The sequence below is a fragment of the Sceloporus occidentalis genome, unplaced genomic scaffold (genome assembly GCF_023333645.1).
Source record: "Sceloporus occidentalis isolate IW3139 unplaced genomic scaffold, rSceOcc1.0.p SCAF_9, whole genome shotgun sequence".
Classification (NCBI taxonomy): domain Eukaryota; kingdom Metazoa; phylum Chordata; class Lepidosauria; order Squamata; family Phrynosomatidae; genus Sceloporus; species Sceloporus occidentalis.
Window position 1 is genome coordinate 44,269,882 of NW_028316989.1, and position 24,906 is coordinate 44,294,787.

General features: G+C 42.6%; 1 protein-coding gene across 2 annotated transcripts in view; it reads left to right on the forward strand.

Moving 5' to 3' along the window:
• Positions 1–5,329: 5,329 nt before the first annotated feature.
• LOC149307427 (proprotein convertase subtilisin/kexin type 6-like) overlaps positions 5,330–24,906 on the forward strand; it is an 82,866-nt gene continuing 63,289 nt past the window's right edge. The window contains exons 1-2 of one of the 2 annotated variants that reach the window (XM_089539144.1): positions 5,330–5,454; positions 24,170–24,274. In XM_089539144.1, coding sequence (XP_089395270.1) covers positions 24,263–24,274 — 12 coding nt within the window. In that variant the 5' untranslated portion in view covers positions 5,330–5,454; positions 24,170–24,262. Of the gene's footprint in view, positions 5,455–24,169; positions 24,275–24,906 lie in introns of those variants that run through there. The other variant, XM_089539145.1, reaches the window with a different exon arrangement.

The following is a 24,906-nucleotide window of genomic DNA, read 5'->3' on the forward strand; positions in this document are numbered from 1 at the left end:
AGAAAAAGTGACTGCAATAAATATGCATTCTATGATTTTGCATCCAGAGCCTTGCCTGGAAGAGAGGATCCATCCAGGACACGGAGATTTGCGATGAGCCACTAAAAGATGATCTAAGGCCAAATTTACCTCCAAGTTAATACATAAGAATTGTGCTCTTGCTTATTATGTTGAAGGTTTTTTTTTCCATTTTAATTTTTATTCATTCATTAAAACACACCTATATATAACACAACATAAAACACAGTAGTAGTAACAACTACAGAAAAAGAAAAGATAAGAAGACAGATAAACCGCACACAACACATATAAATGGCTTCCTGAGCTTCCTTAAAGACACATTTCTTAGTTGTATTCAACATTTTCTGTTTAAGAACAAGACATTCTTCTCCCCACTTTCTCTATAATCCCTCTATAACTCTATAGAAACAAGTTTTAGGAAACTATTGATAAAATATAGATGTCTTGCAATCACTTTAAGGGGAAATCCTTGTCTTATGTTGGAAATGCTTTGTGGAGGAGAAGTGGCGTGGGTTGCAAGCATAGCTTAGATGCTTTGTGTATTTGATACAAACCATAATCAGAAGCCCTCCTACCCACTTAGCACCTCAGTCAATACACAATGCCACACATCCTCTTTTCCCATTGTATTTGACAATATGGTGTGACTTCTCATTACAGTCACAGCCATCCACTTTAAATCACACTTCCTTTTGAAATGACAAAGGACAATGCCCCCCAAGCCACCCCAGGCTCAACCCAAAAGCCATTAGGTCAATAACCTATGGTTTGCTTTTTTTAAACCAAGGTATGCGAAATACCCTAAAGACACCAGATCTTGTCTGATCTTGGAAACTAAGTAGGGTCGGCCCTGGTTAGTACTTGGATGGAAGACTGCCAACAAATACCAGGTGCTGTAGGTGAGATTTCATAGGAAGGAACTTGCAAAACCACCTCTGAGTATTCCTTGTCTAAGAAAATCCTATGAAATGCATGTGGCCACCATAACTGATACGCAACTTGAAGGTACACACACACATATAAGCCTGAGAGAGCCAACATAGTGTAGTGGTTTGAGTTTTGAACTGCAGCTCTGGTGACCAGAGTTCAAATCCCTGCTTGGCCATGGAAACCTTGGTGACCTTGGTCACTTTCCCAGCCCAGTTTCCCAAGGCAAACATGCTTTGAACAAATCTTGCCAAGAAAACCCCATAATAAGTTTGCTATAAGTCAGGAATGACTTGAAGGCACATAACAGCAACACCTGATACCCAACTCCAGGTTGTCTTGAATGAGTTGGACTATCCAGGTCCTTCTCAACCTGAATTTAGTCCACTTTGGGGGAATAAGAATTATAGTCGGGGTGAATTTTGGAAGGAAAGTCAGGGTAACCAAGGGGTATAGTGGGTAGGATTTCAGTGCAGAGCAGATATCCAGGATCAAATATAAGAGTGTGAAATAGAGGAATGGGTAGATCTTTAACAAGAAATTGGCTCTGCACAAACTTTGGTCCTATAAGCCTAAACTTCCAGATTCCCAGCAGCATCAGGGATTCAGGAAAAAAAGTCTGTTTTAAAATATACATGAAGCTACTTGGAGAGGCCGTCCAGAGCTAAGAGTCAACAGTAAGCTGATGGCATTCAACTTTATTTCTCCTTTCCATCAAATACAACACATATGCTGTTTTGGTTTCTGTCATCAGTAATAGGTTGGATAGGAACAAATTGAAGTTTATTCCAGACAAGTCAAAAGCAGATCAGGGAACAGGGATTCAGATGGAGTTACACTCTGCTAGAAACCTCCGGGTTGTACTCTTGGATTCAACTCTGAGGCTGGAAGCTCTGGTTTCTGCAGTGTCCAGGTGCACATTAGCACATTTAAAGTTAGTGCACCAGATGCATCCATTTGTGGAGATGTCAGATCTGGTCATGCTCAGACATGCCTTATGTCCATCTTGTTTGTATAGCTGTAATGCACTCTGTTGCCTTTGCAAAGGCATTTCAGGTGGTGCAAAGAGCTGCATGCAGACTGTCAACCGGACCTGGCTACCAGAAGTATGCAATTCCCTTGTTGCAGCCGCTCTGCTGCCTGCCAGTCTGGTTCCTGGCATAATTCAGGATTTTATGATGTTTAAAATCTTATGAGGCTTGATTCTAGGCTAGCTGAAGGACCGTGCTTTCCTATATCAGCCTCCCCACTTTTTTATGTGACTGGTTTTAAGACCTTTGGGAGAGATCTGCCCTTATTTTCTCCCTCCACTTTCTTGGGCACATTTGGGAAGAACTTGGGAGAAGGCCTTTTCAGTGATTGCTTTGGAGCTCCTTCCCTGGAAAGGTTTGAAAGAATCCCTGCTTGCTGTCCTTTCATCAGCAAATGAAAACTTTCCTCTTCCAACTAGTTTTTGGAAACTCTTGAAGGGTTAGGTGCAATGAATAGAATTTGGAGATACAGCAGTATTAGTCTTCAATATCAGTAAGTAAAGGGATCTTGTAGCAGCTCTGAGACTAACTGTGCAGTTGCAGCATAAACTTTTGTAGACCTGAACCTTTTACACAACTATCCTACCTCCCCGAAGTCAGACCAAAAGAGAGCAAAAGAAATTATTTGCCAGCCCTGATTTTAATTCCGTAATATACTTAATGTTAAACATCAGGGTGATGATAATAAATAACACTGAGCTGGGTTTCTTTGGCAGCCTTAACTAGAGTAGCGCCACTCAATTAAAGGGACTTATGTAAGTGTGAACCTTCCAAATCTCATTGATTCAATGGGTGTACCCTTGTTGGAACTAAGACTTTTGGATGGAGTCTGTCGTATATCATAACCATTAATAGCTTTACAGCTCATAAATGTGTCTAATCCCCATGATGTTGGTGGCCATCTCAACATCTTGTGGGAGTGAAATCTATGGTTTAATTACGACACAATTACTAGGTGCCATGCGAAGATGTAATTAAACTGAAATTACATCATGGCCGCAGGAACAAAATGGTGTCCCCTTCTGCTGTCCTTGCATTCAAAACCTTTACATAGGAATGAGTAAGAAAGGACCAGAAGGCACACAACACCAACAAGAAGCACCAGTCAATATGTATACATTTTAATTGTTTTTAAAGAAAGAAGCAAAATCTAATGTATGTATATGAAAGAGAGATACATGATAGGTAATAATAATATTTTTTGACTAGCAAGAAAGTGGGATGAAGACTCAAGGTGTAAATAGGTGATCCTTTAAAGCCGTTTAAAGTCACATTTATGAAGATGTGGGAAGTCCTTTTAACAGGGGCCTGACTCTATGATTCCCACTACCTTTTAAACCGGGTCACAAATCAGTTTGAATCGGTTCAAATGACCCTGGTTCCCACTTGGATCGATTCGCCGAAGCGATTTGGAGAGGGGGGCACAGGCACTAGACCCATTTAACCCGTGTCTTTTTGACGCTGATGTTTTCTGTGTCTTTTTAGATAAATCGATTCTGCACAAGTGTGAACCAGATGCAGATCGGAATCGATTTAAATTTGCCCTTTGGCCGGCTGGAGCGGGTCCATTTTGAACCAATTCATTCACAAATGTAAACCGCAAGTGGGTTATTTTACAGGGGAGAAATGCAACCGGGGCAAACGTAGTGGGAACCACACTCCGCTGTTTAATTGATCCATCGATCTGATTTATTTGTAAGCGGGACTGAGGCCAGGAAAAGGGGCGAAGGGGGACAATTTTAGAAACTAAAATGGTGCAAGGTTTGTATAGAGTGTTTAATACCGTTTAAACATTCATGCGGCATGGTTTGTTTGCTAAACGTTGTTTATACATTTGAAAACCAGCGTATTTGAAATACGGCGGAAGAGGAAAGTTATACCACCAAAAGAGAAACAGATATATCTTGGAACAAACCAGGCCTGAGAGCTCCCTAGAAGCCAAAATGATTAAAGCCAGATTGCTTTACTTTGTTTGGACAAAGTTTGAACAGACCATGAGACGGCATGACTCAAAAGAGGATGGTGAGTTGTAAAAGGGAATGGATGTTTAAAAAGAGGAAGGATTGCATTAGAAGGGGATTGATTCAATCAAGAAAGCCACGGCGGCGGCTCTATATTTGCAAGACCTGAGCCAGACAAGCGGATCGCTCTGGAGGCCTCTCCTCCGTCCGTAGGGCTGCCAGAGGATGAAGCTGACCTGGCAGCAAATAGCAAGGATGGAAAAAGTGAACTTGTCCCAAACTCTGCTAAAGAAAGAAAGACATTTTAAAAAGAAAAATCTATCTGTCCATCCACATGCAGACAAACACACACATAGACACTTCTGTGCCTAGGTGAATGAATATATATATATATATATATATATATATGATTTGTCTATCTTCACCTAGTTTAGTACTTCTTCTTTAGAGTCTTACAGGTCATACTTCATTACACAACTCACTCTATCTATCTATCTATCTATCTATCTATCTATCTATCTATCCATCTATCCATCCTCTCTATCGTCTCTCTCTCTATCTATCTTCTCTCTATACATATTTATCTATCTATCTATCTATCTATCTATCTATCTATGTACCATCTCTCTCTCTCTATGTTTCTCTCATATCTATCTATCTTCTCTCTCTCTCTACCATCTCTCTCTCTTTCTATTATCTCTCTATCAATCTTTGCTCTCTCTCTTTCTGTCTATCATCTCTCTCTCTCTTCTCTTCTCTCTCTTTCTATCATCTCTCTCTCTGTCTTCTCTTTCTATCTATCTATCATCTCTCTCTTTCTAGCTTTTCTCTCTCTATCATCTCTCTCGCTGTCTTCTTTCTCTCTCTATCGTCTCTCTTTCTTTCTCTCTCTCTTTCTATCATCTCTCTCTTCCTATCATCTCTCTCTCTTATCTCTCTATCTAACATCTCTTTCTATCCCCCTTTTCTCTCATCTCTGTCTCTCTCTGTCTCTGTCTCTCTCTCTCTCTCTCTGTTCTCTCTCTCTTTCTATCTATCACCTCTGTCTCTCTCTTTCCAGACCTCCTCCCTGGTGCTAAGGGACTTCATCCCTGCCTGCCTCCTTGTTGGGGAGGAGAGTCCTGGGCTCCCTCCTTCTGCCTTCCCTTCCCTTCCCATCCGCGGGGTCCCTGCTGGGCTTGGAGGAAGGAAGGAAGGAGGGAAGGAGGGAAAGAAGGCAGGCCGGCCGGCCCCCGCCTCTCCGCCCTCCTCCTGCTCCTCCTCTGCCTTTGCCTGGCTGCCTCGCCTGGCCCCTGCTCCTTCTGCTGCTGGCCATGGCATCTTCTCCTCCTTCTCCTCCTTCGGGAGCCATCCTGCTGCTGCTGCTGCTGCTGCTCTCCTGCTGCTTTCTGCTCCGGACGAAGGGCTCTCCCTCGGGGCCCCTTTATACCAACCATTGGGCCCTGCGAGTGGAAGGGGGCCCCGGGGAAGCCGACCGACTGGCCTCCGCTTACGGCTACCTCAACCTCGGACAGGTGAGCAGCGAGCAGCAAGAAGGAGAGGGAGGAGGGCACACCTGGACAGAGGAGAGGAGACAGCAGCCCGGATCCCAGGGGGCTTCGGGGGGAGTGTCCTGTCTCTGCCCCCCTCCAAGCCTTCCTTCGCCCCTTTGGCGCAGGCAAGGGAGTCACACTCTCTCAGCCTCCGACACAAAGGCCCCGGGACTTGGCACCAGCTCCGCCGCTGAGGCTGATTCTTTGGGGCAGAGAGCAGCCAGGGATCAGCCTCAGCCAGCGGCGTCCAGACTCCCAGTCATTGCACTCTCTGTTAAACTGCCTGCCTTTTTTCTCTTCCTTCCTTCCTTCCTTCCTTCTTTTCTTTCTTTGCTTCCCTCTTTTCTTCCTTCCTTCTTTTCTTTCTTTTCTTCCTTTCCTCCTTCCTTCCTTCCTTCCCTCTACTCTTTCTTCCTCCCTCCCTCCCTCTCTTCTTTTTTCCTCCCCTTCCTTCCTTCTTTTCTTTCTTTTCTTCCTTTCCTCCTTCCTTCCTTCCTTCCCTCTACTCTTTCTTCCTCCCTCCCTCCCTCTCTTCTTTTTTCCTCTCCTTCCTTCCTTCTTTTCTTTCTTTTCTTCCCTCTTTTCTTCCTTTCCCCTTTCCTTCCTTCCATCCCTCCCTCTATTCTTTCTTTCTCTCTCCCTCTTCCCTCCCTTTCTTCTTTTTTCTTCTCCTTCCTTCCTTTTCTTTTCTTCCTTCCCTCCTTCCTTCCTTCATGGCTTATTTCTTCTCTCTCCTTCTGTGTGTTAGCCAGTAGTGCTTTGAAGGTTAGACTAGGACCCTAGAGACCAGGGTTCAAATCCTGGCTCTGCCATGGGAAGTCCCTGGGGGACCCTTGGGCAAGTCACACTCTCTCAGCCTCAGAGGATGGCAAGGGCACACACCTCTGAAGAAAACCTTGCCAAGAAAACCTTATCTATAGGGTCGCCAGAAGTCAGAAACGACTCGAAGGCACCCAACTCCAAGGAGGAGGCAGAGTGGGACTTGTGTTTTCATATTAACATTGATCTCACTGTATTTTCATCTCTCTCTCTCTCTCTCAAGTTCGACTAGGACCCTAGAGACCAGGGTTCAAGTCCTGGCTTGGCCATGGGAAGCCATTGGGGACCCTTGGGTGAGTCACACTCTCTCAGCCTCAGGGGACAGCAAAGACAACTCTGGCCAAGAAAAGCCCGTGTAGAAGTTTTGCCTCAGAGATGCCAGAAGTCTGAAAAATGAGTTGAAGGCACACAACCGCAGCCAGGATTGTCTTGGCACATTTCTTCAAAGGAGCTTTGCTGTTGCCTTTCCCTGAGGCCGAGAGAGTGTGACTTGCCCAAGCTCACCCAGGGGGTTTTGTGGCTGAGCAGGGATTCAAACTCAGATCTCCAGAGTCCTGTTCCCACACTCAAGCCCCTACTCCCCATCTTAGTTCTTTGTCACACTTATCATAGGGTTTTCTTGGCACGTTTCTTCAGTGGCAGAAGGTTTGCATCATTGGTTCCCAGCATTTTTGCCTTTGAGGCTGAGAGAGTGTGTCTTGCCTAGGGTCACCCCACGGCTCTCTATTGCAGGGGATCTAAGACCTGGGAAAGTGACACACTGACTTGCTTTTCTTTTCTTCTTTTCCCAAAGATGCATTTCATTTGCTTTGCAACGAACTCCCCCCAAACAATGTCAGACTGAATACTTCTTTTTCTTTGGAGTTCTTTTGGGGGTGGGTCAGGGGGGTGTCTTGAAAAGCCAAATTGCAAGCCCCCCTCCAAAAAGAAAACAATCCAGAATCGCATCCTTCTTGTGCTAAAACACAGCAGCAACAGGTTGGAGAGAAGCAGAGCACCTTTGGATGAATGAGCCGCCTTGTCTGCCCTGGCATCATGGGTCTCTGGGCCCCTGGCATCCCAAGGGCACACTGATCTCTGTGCCAGCTGCCAGTTTCCAAATAGCTCAGCCCCAGGGATGTCTTTTGCCAGGTGAGGCACACCTTTGGAGTTGGAGACGTGCAAAATGCACTCCCTTTGCAGCAGAGCTTGGCCTTTGCAACTGTGGCCACCGGAAATAACCCGGTTTGACCCTGCTTTCAATATTATTATTATTATTATTATTATTATTCATTTTTGGATGCATCTGAGGAAGTAGACCTAAGTCTACGAAAACTCATGCTGCCAACTTCTTTCTTTAGTCTCTCTCTACGTACTGATTCTACAGACTAACATGGCTATATCTTTGCATTCCACCTTCAAGCAGAAATGGCTTATGGCATTCTCCTTCATCTTTTCAAGGTATACTTTTAATTTTGCTTGTGGTGTATGGCACAACTGTTGCCATTGCATTCAGTCATTTACAAGTAACATTAGCACAAAAACATGATGACGGATTCTGTATGGTGTGGTATGCCAGGAGGTGGTGACACTGTGGCCAAGTGACACCACACCTAGTGACGAGACTGTCTAGACTACAACTCCCAGAATCCCCATCCAGCGTGGGTGAGGATTTGGGGAGTTGTCTAAAAAGTTACTATTCCAAGCTCCCGCCATCACTTCTCCTTCAAGCCCCCCTTCAGCATGAATTTGGTGACTCTGGCTTTTCTGCCGCGTCACAACTTTTCTTTACTATCTGAAACATTGATCCCAATTGGTAATGTTAGTTGTTGTTGTGTGCCTCCGAGTCCCGTTTATGTCACCTCCTCCTCTTAATGCAAACTGGAATGTTTGTATAACGTTGATCCCCTTAAATAAATTCCAAAGTCCATACTGGGGCAATGGCATCATTGGGCTGAAACAAAACAACATGGAAATCTCTATGCAAGCTTTTTAAACCATAGGTTTCCTCATCAGGTGAAAACAAAAAGAGATTGAAACAGGAGGGAGCAGTGGAGTGTGAATCTTGGGTCATATCCAAGGCATGTTGCAAAGTACAATAACATCCAAATTCCATAAATGCATTTATTAGACCAACCAAAATGCACAAAATGTGGATCTCAAAGGAAGCGCCTTTTGTGAAAGTATTATTTTTTTGTGGATTTTGGATATTATTGCACTAGTTGTGGGAAATGTCTACCTGTTGTATTGAGATGTTATGGGAAGAAAAGTCTGCAGACTGCCAAATTAATGTCTTCAGGTTATTCCCTAACTGCACTTCAGGCTTGCTGGAAGCAGGAGCGATAAGAAAATAAAGGACATTTAAAAACAGATTCTTTCTTTTAGCTTTCCCCCCACCAAAAAAAAAAATGAGATCTGTTTCCGTCTAATACAAATGTTACACAGGACATCTGTATATTATAGCTTTTTGTGGGTTTTGGGGGCTATGTGGCCATGTTCTAGAAGAGTTTATTCCTGACGTTTCACTTGCATCTATGCCTGGCATCTTCAGAGAATCTGTATATTGTCTGTATATTGTCAGGAAAAGCAAGTCAATGGGTATCTAATCTAGAATCACAGAATCACAGAGTTGAAAGGGGCTGCATGGGTCATCTACTCCAACCAGTTGCCATGCAGAATACCTAAAGCATTACCAAAGATGGCCATCCAAGCTCTGTTTAAAGACCTCCAACGAAGGGGACTCCATCACTCTCTGAGGCAGTCTGTTCTACTGTTGAACATCTCTTACACTCAAAAAGTCCTTCCTAATGTTCAGGTGGAATCTCTTTTCTTGTAATGTGAATCCATCGGTCTGTGTTCTGCTCTCTGGAACAAAAGAAAACAAGCCTGCTCTGCTTCTACATCAGTGCTTCTCAGGCTATTTGGTGTGAGGGACCAGCAAATATTTTTCTCCAGTATCCCAAAGACCAGACCATACTTGTGCCCATTGGCTAACATTGTTTCTTTGTTCCTGGAAACCTACCAGCCAATGGCTCAGGGTTGGAGAGCACTGGTTGCTCTACATGAGATCCCTCCAATAATCTCAATATGCCTGACTATCCTCTCGCCTCTTAATCTTCTCCTCTGCAAACTAAACCTAACCAGCTCTCTAAGCCATTGGTTTCCAGACCTTTTACCATCTTGAAGCTACTCTATGTTCATTCCAGTCCAGTTATGTGTAGGCTAGCCCTTGGTTGCCTTCCAAACACATACTAGGTTGTCAATAGTCAATAGTCCAAGATCAAAGAGGCAACTTGAAATGTGGCCAAAGCTAAAAAGGTTCCACCTAAACATTAGGAAGAACTTCCTAACCACAAGAGCTGTTCGAATGTGGAACATGGTCCCTCAGACGATGGCGGAGTCTCCTTCCTTGGAGGATTTAAAACAGAGGCTGGATGACCATCGGTTGAGGTTGCTGTGATGGTGTATTCCTGCATGGCATCGGATTGGACTGGATGGCCCTTGAGATCTCTTCCAATTCTGTGATTGTATGAAATTCATCTTCAGTTCTGATTGCTTACAGATCTCTGTCTGCTCTTTTCTGTAAACTGTTGCTTTCTGGGTTCTCATCCCCCACTCTTCTCTAGATTTTGGGTCTCTTGACTTTGAGCTCCTGAGGTCAAGTCCTACCTCCAGAATTGCTCCGAAAGTCCCATTCCCTCCGCAACCTTCACCGAGTCATTCATTTTCAGCACCACCAACTCTTGCTTCATAGTCCCTTCTGAATGGTTGAGTTGAGATGTGAAAACAGATGGATCCAAAAGATAATTAGCTAACTAAATCATGACAAGAAAAAGAATATTTTGGGCGGACTCTGGAGGGAACTGCCTGGTAGAAATGAATCAATATTTAATTTTTGCCCAGCAAAATGGGCCCTTATCAATTTCATGCCAATTGTAAAGCCGTTTATATATTTCTTCCCTGTCCTCAGTATCTAAGATGAATTGATTTTTCTGTGGGTGTTTTTTTTTTTTTTTTGGTGGAGGGAGTCAGGTGTGAAGGGTGGAGAAATGTTTGGGAAGGAGTGAGAAAACCTTGGATATGACTACATAGCTGGAACATGAGAGCTAAGGGATTTTCCCTTTTTTATGACTTGTCAGTAGCTGAGGTTTGACGTGTTTGTGGATTTTAATAACATCTCAGTTTCAGATTGAAAAACAACTGCTTCGTGGATCATTTGGCATAGGTAGCAGTATTTTGTAGGTTTTTTACTTTGCTTTTGTTTTGGCAGGCATTCAGAGTTGCAATCTAAAGTAGTAAGCTTGAGACACCAAGAAAGGAAGAATATAGTCTATGGAATATAGTGATCACACTGCTGTCTTGGAGTTGGGTTTATATCTTATGGGTCAGCGTGGTATAATGGTTTAGGTATTGGACCAGGACACTGGAAGATCAGGAGTTGAATCTTAGCTTGGGCATGGAAACCCAGTAGGAGGCCTTGGGCAAGTCACACTCTCTCAGCCTCAAAAGATGACAATGGCAAACCCTCTCTGAACAAACTTGCCAAGAAAACCCAATGATAGGATCGCCTTAAGTCAGAAGCAACTTGAAGGCACACAACAACAATTATGGATATATACTGTAGGGATGGGAATCATGCAGCCCTTCAAGTGGTGTTGGACTGCAACACCCAGCATAAGTCAACATTGCTTCTGCTAGCTAGGGTTTCTGGGACTTGCAGTCCAGCAACACCTGGAAGGTGGCATGATTCCCACCTCTAGTATAATGAAACTTCTATTAAGTTTCTTTGCTTACTCTGCACATAGTCTGTGCTGCCTGGCTGCTACTATTGTCTGACGTAGGAGAGTATCACACACGGCTTTGCAACCTAAGTTATAGTTGTAAAATAGCATCTTTGGCGATACTTGTCACATAAACAGCTTTCAACCCGTAAGCTGTTGTGTCTCCCAAGTGTGGTCGGAGCATCTCTTTTCATTGATGGGGGAAACCCATCAATGAGATGTCAATAGTATAAGTGCTCAGTTGTGACAAAAAACATATTAAATCACAATAGTGTAACTCTAGAGTTGCATTAAAAAGTACAAATGAAAATAAAATACCCCTCCCAAAAGGCACTCTGGGTAGAGCATAGTGCAGGGAGGCAGAGTTAAAGAAGAGTATGGAAGAGTGTATATATGTTTCCAGTTTCTTTAATTGGTGTGATTGCGGTGAGAGAAGAGGGTTTGTGTAATAGTTCCCTTAGTGAACAGTATGGCTTTGCTGCCATCCGTCTTGTTAATTTCCTCCCCTATGGAACTTTGCCTTCCAATGAACCCAGGAAAGCCTCCAAGAATGAACACAACAAGGCTACACTTGTGAATAGAAAGCGGGGGATCTTTAAAAACTGGAATAAAAATAAAAGATCAATGTGTTCCATCAAAGGCATAAGTAAGTTATTATGGTCTGGTCACGTAAAATGGTTCCTCCATGAGCTTAAAAGAACATAGGTAGATGCAGGGGAAGCTGTGGTTAGCAAATGTATGCAAACTACAGACACAAGCAATCAAGTCGAATTTAAAGATAAGCTCTGTTTGTAATTCAGACCACAGTGTTGTGCTGGATAGTGTTTCCACATGTGGGGCTTTGTTAGAACAAAATTATCCATGACAGGAACCAGTAAAGAGAAAGGTGTTTTTAATTTAAATGGAATTTGTCTTTGCATCACGAATCTTGTCCCATTGTAGTAATGAACAAATGTTCTTGTGTTCTGCATAAGATCAACTGATCCTTTTCATTTGTTTGCACAACTTTTAATGTGAGGGGTTGTCATTCTTATGGCCCCAAATTCCATGGAAGACAATCTGCTCTTGGCTTAAAACCCTTAAGCCTTATGGAACCTCCATATTTAGAAGCAGCAATCCATAGAATAGCAGTTGTTTGGGAGATCAGCAACATGGGCTTGATATGGGCTTCCTGGAAATAGTGGTTGTGGAAAAAGATGGTGGAAGTGATCAACCTTGGACTGATCTGTTGCACATCTCTTTATATATTTATAATATTTATTTGTCATGTTGTACCTTGTAGTTGGCATGGCAGGATGCAGTTAAAGCTATGAAGTCCTTATAGCACAAATAAAAACAGCATAATTAAAGCTCTATCGAACAGTGGCTAAAAGCAAAAAAGACTAAATCAAGCATCACAAGAAAGCAGAAAATTGCCAGAGACAGAACTTCTTCGAAACACGATACAACAGAAAAATAGAAGGGAATTAAAAAGACCCAAGAGAAAAAGAAAGTTCTTTTGGGGGGCCAAAAAAGATAAGTAGGTGCCAGTCACCATGACGTTGTGCAGAGGATTGAACAACTCACTTCTTGTATTCAAGCAACTTTTCTTTGGAAGGTAGACTGATGTTGATAACCCCAACATCAAGGAGATGCTCTTAGTCATACCAATTACATGACGTTTCTCTTACTCATACCAATCATATGAAGGTTCTCCAGGGCACTTCCATATCTTAGGTTTTGTAAGTCATTTACATTTGAGTGAGTTTGCCCGTCATCTGCATTTTAAAGTGTCCTCGTGATTGCTTCTTATCCTGATGGATGCTGACTCTAAGATGAGAGCACTATCGTCATCACTCTATAGATGAAGAGATTAATAAAGGCATGTAGTGCAATGGTTTGAGTGTTGGACTAGGACTGTCAGAGGATTCAGATCCCCACTCAGCCATGTGAACCCACTTGGGCAAATCACACTCTTTCAGCCTCAGAGGAAGCCAATGGCAAGCCCCTTCAACAAACTTGGTCAAGAAAACCCTGCAATAGAATTGCCTTAAGATCACCATTAGTCTGAAATGACTTAAAGGCATGCAACATAAAGGCACAGGATCATAAATGTTGGCAAGCAGACTGTGGTCTCTTCTTTTGGGGTACAGCTGGGTAGCACTATAGAAACCAAATCACTGTCTGGGTTGCTTCCATTCCTAGATTTAGGAGATGCTACAGGTTTGAATCTTGACAAATGACTGTCAGATAGAAATGGCAAAGCTTCTGTCCACAGAAGAAAGTGCCTTCAGCAAGACACTTCCTTTCTCTGCATTGCTGTCTTTTCTCACTGTCCATGGTGGGAAGAATATAGGGAAGACCTCCCAACTCCTAGACCATCCTTCTCCATTATGACTTCTCCTGAGCTTGGCCAGTCTGTGATGCATAATGTCCTTGGTCCAATTTCACTAAATAGTGATGAATGGCGCCTTCAGCTTCTGGCAGTTAACACTTAGGCGGATGGAACGGCCAGGCCCTTATTTCTATGGAAACAGAGTAATCTATATCCTCCGTATATACGAACGGGGGGCACTGCAAGGCAAAGAACACTTTCTCATTGTTTGGGACTTGCTTGCTGCAGACATATAAACATGTTGAGCCAAGCGTCACCAACCTAGGCTTTGTGACATCAAAGCAGGAATGTGCAAATCCAGGCTCAAAAAAGGAGCAAACTTGTGCATAAAATCCTAATTGGCACAAATTGGAAAGCCTAATTGCTCCAGCTTTTGCCATAGTCTGGCATTTGTTTGCTACTTTTAACAAATAACCAAATAACTGTGCTGCTGATTTGAGTGCTACTACTGTCCAGTCCTTGAAAAGAAACAGAAGGAGAAAGAGAAGGAAAAGAAGCAACTAGGTGGGAATTCAGAAAGGGGCACCTTCCCACTCTATGGAGTGGACTTGGTGCTGGGCTTGAGAGTATAGGAGATGTTGTTGGGGAAGCGGAAGCTTTCTCTTTAGTGCTCCTCAAACCAAGAGGTGGACCAATCCTCAAGAAGAAGCATCTGATGTCATCTAAAGCACTCTTCCAGATCCTGGGTTACTCCAAATGGGCTGGACTACAATTCCCCCATCTTCTGCAAACACAGCCATTGGATGGGGATGATGAGGTTGTAGACTAATACGCCTAGGATCACAGAGTTGGAAGGGAAAGAAAAGGCCATCTATTACAGTGATTCCCATTGGTCCTCCAGATGTTTTGGACTTGAGCTCCAGTAATTCCTGACAGTTAGCCAAACTGCCTGAGACTTCTGGGAGCCAAAATAGTCGGAGGACCAAAGTTTGGGAACCACTGATGTAGTCCAACCCATGTCATGCAAGAACTCAAACTTTAAAGCACTCTAGTGAGAAGGCCATCCTACCTCTGTTTAAAGACTTCCAAAGAAGGAAAGTCCACCACCCTCCAAGGCAGTCTATTCCTCTAACAATAAAGAAGTTCTTCCTAATGTTTAGGTTGAATCTCTCTTTTGGGGGGAATTCAAATCCATTGGTTTATGTTCTGTCTCTGGAACAGCCGAAAACAAGCTTGCTACATCTTCTACAGGACATCTCTTCAGATATTTAAAGATAGCCAATATGTCATTTCTCGGTCTTCTCTTCTCCAGCTAAACATAATCAGCTCCCTCATAGGGCTTGGTTTTCAGACCTTTGATCATCTTGGTTGACCTCCTGGACACATTCCAGTTTGCCAATATCATTCTTGAACTGTGTAGCTCAGAATTGCACATAGTATTCCAGCTAAAGTCTGACCAAAGCAGAACAGAGTGGATTTACTACTTCCCTTGATCTGGACATTATGTTCCTGTTGATACAGCTTGGGATTGCATTGGGGGTTTTTTGGCTGCCACAGCGCACTGTTGACTCATGTTCGCTTGTGCTCTAACACCCCTAGACCTTTTTCAATTGCACAGCTTTCAAGGGAAATGTCACCCGTAATAGATATCTATCACTCATTCCTGCCTCAATGTAGTACTTTATATTTATCCCCTCTGAAATCCTTACTGTTAATTTTGGTCCAGCTCTCCAGTCTGTCAAGATTATTTTGAATTCTGATCCTGTCCTCTGGGGTGTTCAATACCCCCCCCAAAAAAAAAAATTGGTGTTATTTGAACATTTGATAAGCTTTCATTCTATTCCTTCATCCAAGTGATTATAAAGATGTTAAACAATGCTGCCACCTTGGACAGAAACCCTGAGGCTTCTAGTCACTTCTCTCCTGGATGAAGAGCAGCCACTGGTGAGCACTGTCTAGATTTACTTTGTCAACTGATAACAAATGCACCTAACATTAGCACAGTAGCCCACAATTCACCTGCAAGACTAGCAGGGGAGATCTTGCCTAAAAGGCTTTCCAAAATCAAGGTATGCTGCATTCACAGTACGTCTGTGACTTCTCAAGCTTGTAACTCTGTCAAAAAAGATATATGGCACGACTTGTTTTTGAGAAACTCTTAGTAATCATAGGATTTCTTTCAAGTGTGCACAGACTGTTTCGTGATCTGTTCTAGAACCTGTCCTGGTATTGACACCAAGTTGACTGGTTGACAGTTGCTTGGGTTCTCTTTTAAAAACTGCGTTACTTGGAACTTGGGAAAGTTCTTGGAAACACATCAAGAGTTCCTCAGTGAGAAGATGAGTAATGGAAGACAGAGTACCCATTACTTTCAGTTAGAGATGCAACTCTGTCTCATTCTCTTATGAAAATTAGAACCACTCTCCCTCTTTCTTCACCTGTGAGATAGAGTCGGTCTCAGGAGTTTTCATATTTATGAGACTGACTCTTTGTATAAATTGTGCAGCTAAACTAGAATAGCTGGAGCTTTGTTGCATAGACTTTTTAAAAATTAGACACTGTGGATGTGTTGTTTGCCTCTGTCTGATGAATCAGCCGCTGCTTTTGTACATGTTGCGTATATGGGCTTTGATTCACAAAGAGAAAAGACAGGAGTTTCTTTGGCGGTGACTTTTACACCAATTACAGAAGCCTCAACAAAGCAGAAGGCCTCCATTGTCTCTTTCTTGCACTGGAGGCAAGGAATCTTCCAGAAGGTTAGCAAATTCTCAACAGGCTATCTCTGTGTATTGAGACAGCCTGTTCTGGCAAAAGTAAGTTGGCGAGGCTTCTTCACATTTTATACTGTTAGCTTGCCCTGCAGTTGCAGGGGAGCGGTGATGTATTCAAAGAACCAATCTCACTTTGTACAAATCTCCCAGTGATTTGGCTGGGCAATTGGGTGACCTTCCTTAAATGTCCCTTCAACTCTGAAGTATTCTGCACTGAGGTACTTTGATGGAGGAATGTTGAAATAACAAAGCATGACAGGGGAATAATCCCTTCATTTCTTTTTACTTACCCAAGGAACATGCACAGTTCTCACCCATTCCCAATTTCATAGAATCCTAGAGCTGGAAGAGACCCCAAGGGCCATCCAACCCAACGCCATTCTGCCATTCAGGGATACATAATCAAAGCACTCCCGACGGATGGTCATCCAGCCTCGGTTTAAAAACTTATAATATTTTGAGGTTTAAGAAGTGAGATACGCTATGCTAAGAGGGGCAGTTGTCTCAAGGGGCATAACTTGAGGGGAAAACAATGGCTTAGTGGTAAGATCTATGTTTTGCATGCCAAAGATCCCAGGCTGAATCCTTGGCATCTCTAGGTCAGGCTGAGCAAGACCCTGGAGTGTTTGTGCCACTCGGAGTCGTAAGTACTGGTCTAGACAAACCAGTGGTGTAATTTGATAAATATATATCAAGGTCTTCAACAATGGCTGAATATGGAAAAGATTGGGGAAACCCAGGTTCAAAGTCTAAGATTATCCTCTATATCACACCAGCTGCTGGCTTGAACAATAAAAAGACACCTCACTTACCAAACTAGATGGGTTCCTGGGCATTCCTTCTTTAACAGAAGATTTGGCAGTGGAGGTAGAAATAACATGGAAAGGGTAGGAATAGTTTCCTAACTATAAAAATGTAGAGTACTTCAGCGTATTTTAGCAACCCACAATATGTGCTTGTGAAATGAAGCCGCTAGGTAGGTAAGGGTTGCATGAATAGACAAAAGCACTTTGGGTCTTGTAGAAACTTGAAGGCTCCTTCCAAAATACATCCAGGGAGGACTTTTTCTTCCACCAGCCTCTGGCCAAACATAAGGATCTATCTGTCTATCTATCTATCTATCTATCTATCTATCTATCCATCCATCCATCCATCCATCACCAGCTATTTTGTCTGCCTTCCCCCCTTTTCTTCTGTTTTGCCATTCACACATATGCATTGTGTCTTGTCTGGTGGCTGAAATAGTTACACGATTACCTAAAGTACTAAACCTGAAGTTGCTGTGCAAGAGCTGGGTGCCTGAGACTTCATCCACAATGGAGAGATTCTGGCGTTAGTCAGAAATGAGAGATTTTGGAGTTGATATTTACCTTGCAGGGAGGCACACACAACAGAGCAGCATCCCAATCTTTTCCGGCTCAAACATTTTTGCATTGCTTACTGAACTGAAGCACAGCTTTGACCCGAAGCAGCTTTATTTTGGCAGTCTGTATGGGGCCGAGGTGTCCCTGTATTTAGAAGAAAGGAGAAAGACGATTCCCAGACAAAGTTTGGAAGTAATTTGTGGTGTTAAACTGGAATAATTCCCCAGGTGTGTTTTCTTGGGCTGGCAGGGAATCGTCCTTGGAATATTTCCATGCCTGAAGGAAACTGTCTTTCCATAATTTAACTCTCTTTATGTTTTGGCCTCGAATCCCTTTGCCTTTTCTGCCTGAACAGCTGCTTGTTTTCCTATGCTGTTTTTGTTAGTGGTGCATTTCCAATCTTGCATTTAGATTTTAACAAATGACAAACACAGGGGAGCGTGTATCTCTTCGTGGGTGGTGGAGAATCTGAGCGCTTCCTTTGCCGGGCTTGTTTATGAATTTAATTTATACTAAAAATGAAGACCCCCAGGGATTGCAGATTAGAACTAGATTTAGAGTTTAGAACTAAATGAACATAATAAAGACTGGAAAATGTAAACTCTTTACAGTGGGAGCGAGGGTAATACTGCAGAAATAAATCACTAACTGACACGGGGATTGGAGCCAGGAAGAGAGATGCGTTTGAAATGCAAAGATCTGGATTGCACTTCAGGTGTGTGTGTGTGTGTACACAAATTGAAATATCTATGTCTTGTATCATAAAAAGGAGGAGAGCGCATAACTGCTGACAGGCAAAGGCGAGCGTAAATAGATACTTGACAAAATATTGCTAATTGAAATGCACGGATCTCCTATTACCTTATAAAGTATTGTGTTAAATTGGCGTAAGGCAGAAAGAAGGTATACCAATGACAGCCCAACAGAATTGATCGCACTGGCTTGCTCAGCAATGGATGGGACAGCCAAGTGTCCGTGATGCCATTAAACCTGGAAAATGCAAAAGAACAGCTGGAATAGTCTAGGAAGTCTAGGCAGAACTTTGAATTCATCCAACTGCCAAATTTGGGAGGGTGCTTTCAATGCAAGTGTTTAGAGTTGCAGCTTTGGCTGCAAATGACATTTCCCAGTAAGGATAGGGAGGGAGGGAGGGAGGGAGGGAGGGAGGGAGATGCTTTATATATAGTCAGCCGTTTACCTGGTGCCAAGGATTGAACCTGGGAACTTCTCTGTGAGATTTGTAATTTGGCGAGGCACACGATTGGAGAATTCTGAAAACCTCATAGAACTACAAATCCCAGGATTCCATAGGCTGGCGTGATGGCAGTCAAAGTGAAATCAATTGGGCTAGAGTTGTGTAGCATGAAAGAGATCAGAATCAAAGGCTGCAGGACCAAGGAGAGCTCCTAGGGGCTTCTGGTAATATGCTGACCAAGAGCCAAAGCAGATGTGACAACAGCCATCTATCGAACCATTTTATGAATGTTGTTTCAAAACTGTTTTCCAACAGGTTATATGCTTTCTAGATTCAGTAGCCCCGAGGCCTCCTGGGCAGTGACCCTCTGAATTTTGGTGGACCAGGTCAAAGTAACTTCAGAACAAGCTACTTGGTATTCTTGATGTTTGGTGGACTGCGATTCCCATCAGAAGAGTTGAACCATAAACTAAAGTTAGCATTTGATTTTACTCTTTTACTTAGTTCTAAAGTTATTGTACAGTTCAATAGCAGGAGAGCTAGAACCTTGATGTTCATTTCATGAAAGCTATTGCAAGGAACTTTAACAATGGAAGGCAAAAATTTCTACAGTGTAAGAATGGAAATCGTATATATATCTCTCTCCAGATATTGCTAAACTACACCTCCCATTAACCACAGCCAGTGGTGAGGGATATTGGGAGTTGTAGTCCAACATCATCTGGAGAGAGATCTTGCAGCACCTTTGAGACTAGTGGAAAGAAAGACGTTGACTGCATGAACTTTTGTAGACTTTGGTCTACTTCCCCAAAAGCATCTGAGGAAGTAGACTGAAGTCTACGAAAGCTTATGCTGCCAACTTCTTTCTTTCAGTGAGTCTCAAAGGTGCTACAAGATCTCTCTACATACTGATTCTACAGACTAACATGGCTATATCTTTGAACATCTGGAGAGCCAGATGAGTCCCACCCCTGCTGTAGCATCCCCTTGTTTTTCATGCGCTGTGAAATGTTAACATGTTGGAAATCCTGCTCATTGGGTTTTGTTGCTGTAAATGCTTTTGAATTGGGTGTTGGGGTTTATCCCTAACTATTCCAATACCAGGGTTAGCAAAAATCTAGATAGCTTAGCAGAAAGGTGATAGCATTGCCAGTGAAAAGGATCTTGTCTTGTAGACTGTCTGGAGCTCGGAAGAACTGCTCCCTGTTAGTATCGACGAGGCTGGCTAGATGAACGAATGGTTTGACCTGGCATAAGGCAACTGCATATGTTTTTTGTTTTTCTTAACACATTTTTGGGATTTAGGTTTTGAGTGCTCCCTATCCTCCATCCCTGCAGACTAAATATAGATGTTGTTTCTGAGCTTATTTATAGACTTTACTTCCTGAGGAGGCGAAGCCAAGTCTATGCAAGAATCAAACATGCTTCTAACACTATATAGTGACGGTTCTTGGCACCCATGAATTGTGTTTTGTCTGCCCTGGTGGCTGAAATATTTACGCGACTGCTTAAAAGGAAAGCATGAAACCCGAAATGCTGAAGCTGCATCCGCACTAGAGAAATAATCCGGTTCGACACCACTTGAACTGCCATGGCTCAGTGCTATGGGATCCTGGGGTTTATTGTTTACAGTGGCACCAGAGCTCTCTAAGAAGGCTAAATGTCTCACAGAAACTACAAATCCCAGAATTCTGAGCCATGGCAGTTAAAGTGGTGTCAAACTGGATTATTTCTCCAGTGGGGATGGAGCCTGAAATGCAGAAGTTGGCGCATATTGGTGAAAGCCTGCAGCCTCTGTGGTGGAAATGCATTAGGTATTGGGCAGATGTTTCTTCCTTTCTGATTCAGAGGCATTCTAGGAAGATTAGGGCTGCGTTGCATAATTGGTTGGACTGATCAATTCAAAAACCATTTTTATAGACTAAAATTGCGGCAGGCTTTCAAAATGAATGTTACTTATTTTAATAGAAAAGGGGGGAAAAGAAACCCCCAAAGGTGGAGAAGACAAATTTCATTAGAATAATGGCAGTGGCGCTGGGTACTCCATCAGGAGGATGTCTAAATAAATACTTAAGATTATATTAAACATCACCAAAATATTTTTTTCTCTCTCGACGTAATTATGCAGATAAATGATTATTCATTCCAGAAAACGTGTGGTAGTCACCCAATAAATAATTTAAGGCCTTTTTTAATGATATCAGAACAAATCTGAAACTCATGCAAATGAGAAAACAAAACTTTAAAAAGATTAATAATCCAGTCCTATGTGTGTTTGCTCAGAAGTACCACTGAATTCGTTGGCTCTTTTTCTGGAGTAGGTGTGCTTTGGATCGCATCCTAAACAAACATGAGAACTAAGGTTAGAGCTACATCTGCACTGCAGAAATAATGCAGCCTGACACTGCTTGGAATCCTGGGATTTGTAGTTTGTTGTGGCACCAGAGCTCTCTTATAGAGAATATTACACAAAGCTACAAATGCCATAGCATTGAGCCATGGCACTTAAAGTGGCGTCAAACTGGATTATTTCTGCAGTGTAGCTGCAGTTTATGAATTAAATGAGGTATGATGCTTTAGGCTAAAACATATGAAGCCAAGCTAAGTTTGGAAAAGCTGGGGTTTTTGTTCAGCCAGCTTAGCTAGTGGGGGATTCTGGGAGCTGTAGTCCAAAATGTATTGTTCCAACCAAGGCGGAATAATTTAACACACCGACCAAAGTGTGTAGAGCAAGGTAAGCTGTCTGCCCAAATGTTACTGTTGCTAATAGCCGTCAAGTCAACTTTGCTTTATGGCAACCCTATGAATGAGAGACTACTACAGCCCTACTCAGGTCTTGCAAACTCAGAGCCATGGCTTCCTTTATTGACTTTCATTCGAGTCTGTCATCTCTTTTCATGGTTTTGTCCCTCTCCACTTTACCTGCAGAAACCCGAACAAGTTACCAGAGCAGGGTTAGAGGGTTTTCTCTCCTGCAAGCAGCAATACCTTTCTTGGGCCATCTCCAAAGCATAAAATACTTTATGCAAGCTTCCGAAGCATCATTATTATGATTATCATTCATTTATATAGCGCCATCAATTTACATGACGCTTTACAGGTACAACAACAGAAAACATTGGGTCATTCCGGAGAGGTACAAGCTCAAGTGTGTGCCTAACACATACACAAAGCGGGAAGGAAGGAATAATAAAAATAAAACAGAAGTCAGCTTCATTGGTTTCTTCATCAGGCAAAGATGTTACAAAATCATACAGGAGAAAAATAGTGGCGATGTTCGAGTCAAAGGCCTAAGATATTGTCAGTTAAAATGGTATTGAGGGATTTCAATACAGACAGGTCATTCCCCTTCATGGCCATGTCAGGGCTAATAGACACAAAGAGCAATAAAACACAGGTAATGAAATTTCATCACCATTAGCAACGGAAAAGTAACTTCTCTTGAGATCCAGCTGTCCCTGTCCTGTGCAAAGCTAACTGCACCTTTCTTAGGCAGAGAATTTCTTAAGGAACCTCTGTTATTGTTACATCTGGAAAAGCTTTTAGGTGATGTATAGGTAAAACTTGTCAATTTGTAGCTCCAAATTATAGCCCGGTTGAGTTTTTCCTTTGTTGGAGGTAGAAAACCCCAAACAGTTAGGTCCCAGTCCTTTGATTCCCTCTTTAGGATTATGCTATTGGGATATACATTTGATATCTTGAAATCCATGACAAATATTCAGGGCTAGCCATGTTGGCCATGCAGCGAAATACAAAATCTCAAATCCACAAGTGGTAATAACTTTCTTGGGCCAGCTCCAAAGCATAATATAAATGTCTCTGTCATTACTCACCTTGCTCAGCCTCAGTGCAAAACATGTATGTGCATATGTGCCTTTCTTCTTCTTCTTCGGAGACATAGCTGTGTTATTCTGGAATATCAGCATGCAAAGAGATCTACTGAGTTAACTGACTGTGAAGTGCTTTTACACATTGAATTCAATTTGCAGCACTTGAAGTAATCTGAGAGCAAAGAGGGAAGGTGAGAAGAGGAGAATGAAACTGGGACATTTTACATGCAGCTGGAAAAAAGGGTGGTGGCAGCAAAATATTATTCAGAACTATCCGTGACCAACTGAAATAGTTGGAGAGTATGCTGAGAAAGTTAAGTCTGGTATCATTCCAAGAAATCGTTCTAATCTAACACTTTGAACAATTCTTCATCTAAAACTGGTATATGTTTGCTGCTTTTCAAAGTGTATGGTCTCAAAATAAGCACATCAATACTATTCCTGTGGCGAAATAGGAATGGCTCTGGCGATGTAGCAACAGCTCCAAGTCTGTTTTTATGGTCTGTGCACCTGCGAAAGGCAGATGGTTTCCAGAGGGTTTTGCTTCCAAGATTGTGTCTCCTATGGAACTCTAGGGGCTGTTTTGGATTAAGTGCCTTCTCTTGCGTTTGCCAGCAAGAGAGAGCTTTGGTAAGAAGGAAGGATAGGTCCATGCCATATCATAGGCATTCCTAAAGTGCATTTTTAATGTTCTTTTATGTTGGCTCTGGCAGCTTATAAGAGATTAAAAACCCTTAGCACATTCATGCACATACCATATGCCTTCTTTAAATGGAAGAAGAGACAGGTGGGACGGATGTATCTTTTGTGTCCCACAGTGACTCAAGCTTGCTTTCCTATAGCCTTGACTTGAATGTGGTTGCTGATATTAACATTTGTATGATACAGCAGACAGGAGGTGGACATGTTATAAAACATGTACAGACAGGAGAAGATTTGGAGAAAGGCTTCATAAAGGCTTGATATTTTTAGGGGTTTGGGTTGTTTTAGTGTAGAGCAGTGCTACTCACAGAGGTGGTCCCTGGACTAGTGCCAGTCACCATGTCATTAGCTTCCACTCCTTGGCAGCTACCAATGCTATGGAATTCTGGGAATGGTAGTTTTGTGAGACATTTAGTTTTCTCTCTCGGAGACCTGTAGTGCCACAACAAACTACCTGGATTCCATGGCACAGCCATGGCAGGTAAAGTGCTGTCAACTTGGATTATTTCAGCAATGCAGATGCAGCCAGAAGTAGGGGCAGAACTCTGAATGTAGTTGTTCAGCGATTTGTATGCAGGAACAAAGAGAACTACTATAGTAATCCATGCAGGGAAATAAAAGATGACAGCAAAGAAGGAAGAACAAGAGACGTCTTCCACAAGATCTGAGAAATCAAAGGAAAATTTAAACCAAGAGTGAGGATGCTCTATGACTAGCAGGGGAACACTATAGCATCTAAGCCACTTTGTGTGTGCTTTAAAAAATCTTACCAATTATTGCTTAGGGCTTGTAAAGCATTCCATTAACATGACATGCTATTTCTGTAGTTTCTGTAAAATCTCTGGCACTGATTTTAGTGCACTACAGAGGAATATGCAACTGTCCCTTATTTGCCTTAGTTGGCACCAGTCCTGACGCTTTTCCTCATATCATTTGTTGCAGATTGGGAACCTAGAAGATTACTACCATTTTCATCACAGCAAGACCATTAAAAGGTCAACATTCAGCAGCAGAGGGCCACACAGTTTCCTAAGAATGGATCCAAAGGTAAGTCTGCTACTGGCATCATAGCTACCTTGCAGGTGGTTCAGGTTCCAGAATGAAGAGACATTACAGTCACATATTCTATTAATCAATCAATCAATCACATATTCTGTCAAACAATTCTATGATTCTATGATTAATGTAGATGCAAATATGCACCTCTCTCTTCTCCATCTACATAGAAATCATACTCTACATCCCTGTGTTCTGTACTGAGAACTTGACGTGTTGGCCTTACTCCTGGCTAGGCAGGGTTGGGAGGTGCAAGTCCAAGTTGCCATCTAATTTAGGATGGTTACCAGCATCATTGCTTCATTTGTGGTGGCTGCTATAAAAATTAGCAGCAACTGCCCACTCATATCCTACTTTCCATATGCTAATAAAACGTTGGCCCTTCTGATGGATTAACTCATACCCTTTGACACTGCAGAGATGAAAAATGGGATTTGTGTGGCCAAGCAACATCAGAGTGTGGTCAAGATGGCAAAAGTTATTAATGAGTAAGACAAACTAAAGGAGGCTGCAGCAGTTTTCTTTGGCTTGAACCTACAGGGAGTCTGCAAGACGTTGCATTCACCTCGTGCTGAATTGCAAACTACTTTTGCCCTTTGAACTGCATTTGCAGCAATTGAGAT